Below are 9,774 nucleotides of genomic sequence, written 5' to 3' on the forward strand. Positions count from 1 at the left end.
ATGAACTGGCATGACCCCCGGATCCTGTTGAGCAGCAGCGCGAGGGGCAGCGGGAGCTGGAGCGGGAATATATGCGAGAACCGAGTCATGAAACGATCCCAATGCACGGGAACTGCTCACCGAACTACGTCGAAGACGGGTTGCGGGGCGGGGTTCATCCTCGGCCCTAAAAAAAATCGGGGTTCATCCACGGCCCTAAAAAAAAATTAATACATCAAAAATATTTTCATCTCATTTCTATTTTTAATGTTTTCATTTATATATTTACAAAGGTTTTATAAACGTTTTAAGAAAAACTATTAAACCTTTTATTATATATGTATACACAATTATAAAATGTTTTATAAATGAAGAAAAATGTTGTTAAATATTTATAAAAATTTTTAAAGAACGTTTTATTATACATAGTTTAGTGGAAACTTATAAAAAATTATAAAAAATTTTAAATTTTTTATGATTGAAACTTTATAGAAAAACATGTCGTCGGTATTTTCCGACGAAATACCGACGACCTTTCCAATTTTCAATGAAACCCGTTGTCGTCGCTATGTCGTCGGTATATTGCGAGGGATTTCCGACGGACCAATAATAAAAAAAAAAAACTAATCAGAATCTTCTGAATCTTCATCAAACTCCCCAACCTCGGCTTCCGGCTCTGAATGTACGACAGCATCATGTCCAAACACAGTCAAATTCTCAACGAGTTGAACATTTTCCAAATCTTCAACTGCCTGGGCGTTGCTGGTAGACTCTGGTTGCAATGGTTCATCATCATCAGAAGTTCCATCCACTCGTCCTCTTGGGTTGATTTGCGTTACAGTAACCCATGGATCGTCTCTGTACGTCACCCGAGGGTAACTGATGTAGCACACCTATACATATCAATTATACAAAGTATTAGTTCAATATATAACATTAATTAATTATATTGGTAAAAAATTATGAATATATTGACATACCTGATCAGCTTGCGAACCAAGAATGAAGGGATCATAATATTGAAGTTTCCGCCGCGAATGAACTGATGTAACACCAAACGCATCAATCTTCACTCCTCTATCTGGGGTGGTGTCATACCAATCACAATAGAATACTACACAACGCAATCCAACCATTCCAGGAAATTGGATTTCCAATATTTCTTTTATGTTGCCGTAGTAGACATCGTCACCAGAAGAAGATGAAACACCAGCATCATATGTTGTCTTAGAATGACCTTTCTTTGTGAATGCATATCCTCGCGTACAAAATTTAGGATATGATTTGACCACATAGTTTGGTCCCTGCACAAATTCGCGTACCCAATCATCGAACACAAGACCTCTGGCCAAACCATCATTCACCTATAAAAAAAAACATATATGATTGCAAAATTAATTAGTTTATATATATTAAATTTAAACTAATCATTTGCATAGGGTAATATGATATATGACTCACATAACTACGAAGCCACGCAGCAAATCCGTTATCTCTAAGTTGTCGAAGCTCATCTTCTGTTGCATGCCTGTGAGTCATACGCAACTCCGCCATATATACACTATATACAAAAATATTATCAATATGAAATAAATTTATTGAATATTAATCTAACAATAAATGAATAAATATTTTTACCTCTCATATTGTAGAACATCTTCACAGTTGGTGAGCAAATATGTTTGCAAATGAGCGTTCTCAGTGTCCGTAAGTCTCCGCTTCGTGAATTTTCCACTAAGTCGTCCTATTTCCTTGAACATGCTTGGGACAGTAACATGATATGTTGCTCTCTCCCCTCTATCATCATGCCGAGCAGGTCTTCGGTGTTTTGTTTGCACTTCTGGTGGAAAATAATTTTCAGCAAAGATTGCAGTTTCTTCATTGATCACCTGTGCCACTATAGATCCTTCCACCCTGCTTTGATTTTTGACCATCTTCTTCAGATGATGCATATAACGCTCAAAAATATACATCCATCTGTACTGCACAGGACCACCAAGTTCCAATTCTCTTGCGAGATGAATAGCAAGATGTTCCATTACATCAAAGAATGATGGAGGAAATATCTTCTCAAGGTTGCACATGCTGACTGGTGCGTTTGTCTTCAAATTATTAATACCCTCTTCAGTCACTACTCTGCTGCATAAGTCGCGGAAGAAAACACTAATCCCTACATAGATAAATGACATAATTTTCGTAAGTATTAAGTTTTTATAAGCATAATTGTTAAATATAAAAATAAATTAAATTGTAAAAATATAAGATACCTGCAATTGCTTCATGAACATTAAGTGGCAATAATGCTGAAAAAGCAAACGGAAGGAGGCGCTTCATAATTACATGACAATCATGACTCTTCAAGTCAGTAAACTTTCCTTCGCTTCTATCAACGCAGTTCCCCAAATTTGATGCATATCCGTCAGAAAATTTCAGTTTATCTGTAATCCAATCAAAGAACTCTTCTTTTCTAGCACCATCCAGCCGATAAATGGGAAAAGGGGCCATACCGTTCTCATCAACGTGAAGTTCAGAACGATCACAGATATCGACTAAATCCAACCTTGACTTCAAATTATCCTTCGTTTTACCTTGGATGTTAATGACTGTGTTCATCAGATTGTCGAAGAAGTTCTTCTCAATATGCATGACATCTAAATTATGCCGCAATAGATGACTCTCCCAATATCCACCTTCGCAGGATTGAAACTCTCTAAATATATGGTAATCTAATGGTTTGAGACACATGCACCTTGGCAAGATTGAAACCATTGTATTTCTTTAACTTAGTAAATGTCATGATTAAAGATTAGCACTTAATTTGAATGATTAGCCACTGACTATAAGTCTATATCAGTACTTATTGTATGTATCAGTTTATTCTCACAAAATAAACATACTATATTCTCACAAAGTAAAAAATACTTTTGTGATTACTGCCTCAAAGTTCTTTATATGTTTATCTATTTAAGGTCACATATATACAATATTCTATTCTTCGTTTTTTGGAGGAAATATAGCTTCTTTAGCCTCTGCTGCTTTATCTCCAACGTACTTGGCCGTTTTCTTGCGCATATCCGTCGCCGAATCTTTGGCTTCACCAGCTTTTTCAACAATGAAATCTTTAGCCTTTTCAGTCATTAAAACAGTTTCTTCCTTGGTCTCTTTGCCTTTATCCGTCACAAACTCAGAAGCTTTCTTAGCATTTTCAGCCACCGTGTCCATCGCTTCACCAGCTTTCTCAACAATATAGTTTCTTGCACTCTCTATATGATCTTTAACTTCTTGTCCTTTCTGAGCAGTCACGTGCCCCACTTCACTCCCCATGTCCTTCACGAACTCGCCAGCTTTCTGTCTAATTTTTTTTTTTTTTTTTTTTTTTTTGTAAACTAAACTGTCTAATATTTATGTGCGACAATTTAACAAAACTATTATAATGAACAAAATCGATATTTATATATAGGTTATAAAAACTTCACCATGAGAATTTGTTTTTTACTTAATTTGTTGACTTCTAAATAACTACGTGAAAGCATGTCAATGCATCATAATGTGTGTAATTTCTCTCATAAAAATATCTTTTTGGTAGTATATGTATTCACCAAATGATTCAGAATTTTTATCATCTACAATTTTATCATGTTATGGTATATATACGAGAGTTTCAAGTCACTCCATGTCCAATAATATTCTTCGTATCTAAAGTATCTCCAAGCAAATATAATAGACTTACGAGGCATCATCTAGCCATTTGGGGTCGTTCTTTGATTTTCCATCACCTTTCACGGCGGCTAGGACCCATGACTTGTTTCTCTGCGGTGTAATGGTCGCATTCTTCCGGCCAACACTCATAGATCCACCGCCTACGCCGCCGCTTCTCTTGCTTCCGTTGATCAATAACGAAGAGCCCACCCCACTAAGCATAGCTCCAGAAATAGACATCGACATGAGAATCTCTTACCTTTGGTCTCTTAATAGGTGGAAAATTCTGTGTGTTTGAGAGTAAAACGAATCTAAAGCGAGGAGTTAAATTGTTATTAAACGGGACAATCGAGAATCTTATAAGGAAGCTCAGAGGCTAACGTGGATTAGTTTCTAACCAATTAGAATCACTGCCATCTTTTATGTTAGTTCTTTGTTTCGTCACGTTGATTAGCTTTTGGTACACGAGAAAACACGTATACCCATTGACATGCTTGCGCCCGAAAATGTTGTGTTTTTTAGAAGGTCGATTTTTTGGGAGAGAGGAGAAATGCAAATGATGCGTAGAAAGAAGGATCATGCAGGTCGCATGCTACTCTCTCAATTTCTCCTAATATAATAACATTATAAATAAAAAGAGTAACATAAAAGAATATACAGAAAAAGTTCAAAAAAAAATTATATAAAGAAGATCATAATAATTGTCTGTTTATATTTATACAAATCCTAAACGTAGAGATCGGATATATTTAAGTTTTGGTAGTTTGTATTTTTTTTAAAGTTTGTCAAGATAGGAGTAAATAATGCGGCAACAAAGTTAAGAAATTTTGTAATTAATTGACCACCGATCCTATTTGAGTTTTTTTCTGCCGACGTTATTCTTTTTATTTTATTTTCTATTTCCACCCATTTTTGCAGGAAGCATCAAATTTCAACAACGTGTGAACCCACCGAGCACCACAACAGTAACAATACACTTCAATCAATTGATATTTGTGTCGTCCAAATTTGACCAAACGTTCGTTGATTAAGATGTTTATCAGAACTGGTACATAACTTTATAATAACGATTGAGGAAAATCAAAATTCACTTATTATATGAAACATATTATAGTCCAATGGTCTAACCAAAACTGGGGTTAGGAATTACGTGAAAGTGACTTGACCAAACATAACACAACACAACTTTATTTGCTGAAATTTAATGTGCCGTTAAGTACAGGAAAAACATAACACAACCTTATTGAAATATCAAACCAGAACCTTGTAGTTTACATTCAACAATATCATCAATCTTTTTCGCCATTTGAGGAGTGAGATGATTCTTCCAGTCACCAACTTCACCTTTCCTAAAGAACACATTAGAATCTATACCAATTCTCGTTGTCCCATTCATATTAATCTCCAAATTGCTCAAATTACGCAAGCTACACAACTTCAAGATCTCCTCCACCGAACCACTCTTTTCTTCTTCCTCGGTGAATGGACAATCCAAGAACTCAGCGAGCCTCTTGACTTGTACACGAGGCTCCTCAATCATCTCCTCATACTTCAAAAAAAGAACGTTCTCTCCATCTTCCAAGCTCCCATTCCAGTAGCCCAACACATGTTCCCAATAGGGTCCATATAAGATAACTCCTTTACAATATGCATCAAACATGAGCTCAAAAGTGGCCTGGTCCATCTTGGTGCGATGCAGCATGTTTCTATAATGCCAACCGGATACGAACGTATCCTTGATACCTCTGCACACATACACGACTTTGCAAGGTGAAGAAGAGGACTTTGTTGTGGCTTCACGCAATGTGTTTAAGTGCATGTGTGTTGAATAGATCATAGGAGAAGGAAACTTTGAGAGATCCGGTGTTTGGCTACCAGCGTATAGCTCAATCTCAAGAAATGGGACAAGGTCATGAGGGTTTTTTGAGAGCAAAGGATGGATTAGAGGATTTTCACGGTATTTTTCTCTATGCACAAGGGCGAAAACAAGAGATTTGAGCCAAGTCGTACCACCTTTGGGCAAAGAAGCAAGGATTATATCGGTTTTTCGAGGGCGGAAATGCGTTTGGACATCAAGAACTGCTTGGAGTGTGTTAGGATAGTACCAACAACCTTTGTAGTTGTAGAGAGGGTAACCCATGAAATCTTTGTCTGAAGGAAGAGTCGAGATCAAGTTCTTGGTTTCTTGGCTAACTTTGTCGTCTTTCATGTAGTTTGGGAGGTGAGGTTCTTGATGACCCTCCATTGTGATACACAAAGAGAGGATAGTGAACAAAGTAAGGAGATAAAAGAGTTTTTTATTTACTGCTTCGGACAATCCGGTCTCACATGTTTTATAGACAAGACAAGTGTTATGGGGTCTTGTACGCGTTTCAATCATGGGTGATTCCTAAGCCACACACAACCAACCCACATAATCTTATCTTTTCAAGAAACCCAAAGTTGCTTTGCATTTTTTGATTTGTTATTTTCTGAATAAAAAACATACTACACGTTTTTGTTTTGTTGCTTTGGACAACTCGTTCACGCAAGTAACTCACATGAAATGAGAATGCTTAAAGACATTAAAAACAACATGACACGACCTAAAAGTCGTATTTTTAAAATAACAAACATCATGACATGAAAAATACAAATTTATTCAGCAACAATAAACAACAACAACAAAACATAGAAATTTATTCAGCAACAAAAAAAAGCACAACAAAACATAACAAAAAGTCTCAAAGACTGATTCAACAAGAAAATTTGAGACCAGAACCTTGAAACTTCTCTTCCATGGTTCTATCTATTTCCTCTGCCAAGGACTCACTCAAAGTATCTCTCCATCCTCCAACCTCTCCCTTTCTGAAGAAAGCTTTAGTCTCCACTCCATTTGGCAACTTCCCTTCTCTATTAGCTTCCAGACTACTTAAGCTCTCAAAACTACACAACTTCACAATCCCTCCGACTTCTTCTTCTTCAATAAAACCACATCCCAAGAATTCGGCTATTCTCTTGATCGTATCTCCAGTCTGCTTCTTCAGCTCCTCGTATGTAACAAATAAGACCTTGTTCGGATTCTCAAGGCTGGCATACCAGTACTCCAGCACATGATCCCAAAAGGGTCCACCTATAAACTTCCCTTGACAAAACGCTTCAACCGCTTTTTCAATAGGATAATCAGCAGTTTCTTGAGAAGCAAGTTTCTTTCCAAAATGCCATAAGGACACAAACATGTCCTTAGGGTTCCTACAACAATACACAATCTTACAAGAGGAGCTCTTAACGGACTCGGGCAGGGAAAGAAGCGATATGTGTGTGTTCATGAGTCTTGGAGAAGGCAACTCAGTGAAATCGAAATTTGGAGACTCGTAGTAAACTCCTTCCAAGAAGGGTATGAGAAGGTGCGGATTGGTAACAAGAAGAGGATGATCACCAGAAGAAACTGGAAACTTGTGTCGGTTAATGATAGAAAAGACAAGAGCTTTTAACCAAGTGGTACCTGATTTAGGATTGGTGACGAGGATAATGTCGGAATCTTTGGCCTCAAAGTGTTTTTGGTATTGCAAGAGTCCTTGTAAGAGGGCTTGTGTGTGCCAACGTCCTTGAAACTGATACATTTGGCTCACCAACCAACCTTTCTCGCTTGGAAGAGAAGAGATCAGATCTCTTGTTTCTTGTGTCAGATCTTCATCTCTCAAGTAAGATGATGATGATGATGACATTGTTGAAGAGTATAGATTAATCTTGATTTTTTTTAGAAACTATGAGATGTTTTTTGCATCTATGAGGGTAATACTTGTGTGCTATTTATAATAAGTGCAATATCGATGGAATAGTCAACATATCCTGCTCTACAAGTAATCGCAATACTGTTCTCGGATTTATCTTTTTGTCTTAATCTTTGATGGAATAGTCAACATGCTTGAAGAGCACGTAGAATAATATCTCAAAAAGAAAAAACAAGAGAGAGAGATAATCACGGCTCTACTATCACATTGTCAGAAGGATGAGGGCCAGAATATTGTAAGAACTTGTTTGTTATTTTGTTGACTCACTGTTTTTAATATTAACTAGCTTTTGATATGCGTGTCCGCGGATGTAGTATGTTTTTTATCTGTATAAACATTTATGTTACTGATTCCATTTATAAACTATGCAGTTGTATTCTTCTTTTATTGTATTTTTATTGGTTTTACTTGGTAATTAAATTAATATTCTAAAGTGTAAAATATTAGAGTATATTAAGTATGTGCTTTATTAAATTAAACTATAAATATTGTGATTAAAATTAGATGTAAAGTTATAATTTTATAGTTATTTTAACAAATACATTATTTAGATAGTAACATGCAAAATAATTGAAAAAGTAACAAAAAAAATTCATAAATAAGTACAGATTTTTGGTAATTTTATCTACCAAACCCAATTTGAAGTTGACTCACGCAACCGCGCATGTATTTGATAATTAAAAAAAAATTGAAATAAGTAATTTCATACCATTTTATTTCAAAAATATTGTAATAACAATCGATTTTATGACGGACAGTGGCACTATATAAAAATTCCACATCTATTAATAATTGGAGTTATAATTAGGAAAATTCTCTCAAATAGACATTTTTAAGTTTTTATCATAAAAAATAGCCCTTAAAAATAAAATGACCAAAATAGCTTTATTTATTTTGAAAATTTTAATATTTTTTTTTTATTTTTTTTTAAATTTGAACACATCCCAAAACCCAACCCCTTAACTCTAAACCCTAAGTCTTATATTGGTTAACCCTAAGGGTATAAATTCATATTTACCCTTCAATAAAACCTTTTTTGGTCATTTTCCTCTTTGAAAGTCTATTTTTGTGAAAATAAACTAAAAAATACTATCTAAGGGAATTTCTATTATAATTATATGTGCCTTTTTATTTTATAAAAGAATTATTTTTCAACATTTAAGTTTTATAGATATATAAGAATTACATATTACATATTTGTTTAAATTTGGCATGTCTACACATAAACATTCTTATTGTTTATATGTTAGTATTTATTGTTTAGATTATTCAGTTCCTTGGCTGTGTATATGAATTTATTTGTACTTTGTAAAAATTTGGAATATAAATAATTAACATGTACATATATATTTGTACATTAACTTAATAAAAATCACAGAAAAATTAATTACAATCATTCAGAAACTTTGAATTAAGTAAGCCATTGTAAGTTGGGCCATAGTAATATATGAGAAAAACAAATTTTAATTTGGGCCATAGTATTATTAATGTTTTCGTCATTAGCCTATTAGTTTTTTTTCCGGAAAATAAACAAACCTTTTGTGAACAGAAAAAAAAAGTTTTCGTTTCATTCTAAACAGAGCTTATCTCCGTCGTCCTAAACCTCCTCTTTGTTTAAAAGGAGACTCCGTAGAATTAGGAAATGAAATAATATTTATGATTTACCCGTGCAGAGTAATATCAACTCTAAGATTTTTTTGATTGATGTCGAGTTTTAGGAAAGAAAGAAGTGTGATTGGTTAGATTTTGTAGTCACATTAAATTAGGAATGTTGTTTTGATTTTTATAAAAAGAATATTTAGTTTGATATTCAAGAGCAGTTAATTGTTATTACGTAGAATTAGGAATGAATTTTTGATTGATGTCGAGTTTTAGGAAGGAAATAAGTGTGACTGGTTCGATTTTGTACTCACATTAAATATATTGATATCCAAAATCGACTAAACCTTAAAATCCCTAAACCATTAGGATTAAACCATAACGGACTGTTATTAAAAGCCCAAACAAACTTCTATTTCTAACCAAACACCCAAAATATGGGCTTCGAAACTAACTTGATTTTGAACATGATTAAAAACTTATATTATCGAATGTATTTAAGACGACATAGTTTTAATTAGAGTGGCATGAGAATGTAATTTTTGTAGAAAACTTAGGGTTAAATACAAAATGTATTTCAGTTTTAATAGATTAGATATTAAATATTTTTTTATAAAAATATTGATTTTTCGTAAACTAGTTTCCCTAGGTTTTATAATGGGATAATTTTATTTAATTTGTCTGTTATTATTATTATTATTATTTTTTTTTTTTTTTTTTTTTT

General features: G+C 34.2%; 4 protein-coding genes across 4 annotated transcripts; all 4 read right to left on the minus strand.

Moving 5' to 3' along the window:
• Nucleotides 1-458: 458 nt before the first annotated feature.
• LOC106324327 lies at nt 459-2,313 on the minus strand. Its single transcript, XM_013762314.1, has 5 exons — nt 2,247-2,313; nt 1,618-2,149; nt 1,441-1,540; nt 960-1,343; nt 459-872 (listed from the first exon to the last, which is right to left on the minus strand). Exons 1-5 carry the CDS (start codon nt 2,311-2,313, stop codon nt 603-605), a joined length of 1,353 nt encoding a protein of 450 aa, XP_013617768.1. The 3' UTR covers nt 459-602.
• A 465-nt stretch (nt 2,314-2,778) lies between these two features.
• LOC106325838 (protein COLD-REGULATED 15B, chloroplastic) lies at nt 2,779-4,163 on the minus strand. Its single transcript, XM_013763889.1, has 2 exons — nt 3,710-4,163; nt 2,779-3,331 (listed from the first exon to the last, which is right to left on the minus strand). The coding sequence occupies exons 1-2, from the start codon at nt 3,922-3,924 to the stop codon at nt 2,968-2,970; spliced, it is 579 nt and encodes a 192-aa protein (XP_013619343.1). The 5' UTR covers nt 3,925-4,163; the 3' UTR covers nt 2,779-2,967.
• Nucleotides 4,164-4,839: 676 nt separating this feature from the next.
• LOC106327653 (cytosolic sulfotransferase 11) lies at nt 4,840-5,995 on the minus strand. The gene has a single exon (XM_013765873.1). The coding sequence runs from the start codon at nt 5,921-5,923 to the stop codon at nt 4,919-4,921; it is 1,005 nt and encodes a 334-aa protein (XP_013621327.1). The 5' UTR covers nt 5,924-5,995; the 3' UTR covers nt 4,840-4,918.
• Nucleotides 5,996-6,210: 215 nt separating this feature from the next.
• Nucleotides 6,211-7,499, minus strand: LOC106327654 (cytosolic sulfotransferase 12-like). The gene has a single exon (XM_013765874.1). The coding sequence runs from the start codon at nt 7,383-7,385 to the stop codon at nt 6,414-6,416; it is 972 nt and encodes a 323-aa protein (XP_013621328.1). The 5' UTR covers nt 7,386-7,499; the 3' UTR covers nt 6,211-6,413.
• Nucleotides 7,500-9,774: the final 2,275 nt, after the last annotated feature.

Source organism: Brassica oleracea, chromosome C2 (assembly GCF_000695525.1).
Source record: "Brassica oleracea var. oleracea cultivar TO1000 chromosome C2, BOL, whole genome shotgun sequence".
Taxonomy (NCBI): Eukaryota; Viridiplantae; Streptophyta; class Magnoliopsida; order Brassicales; family Brassicaceae; genus Brassica; species Brassica oleracea.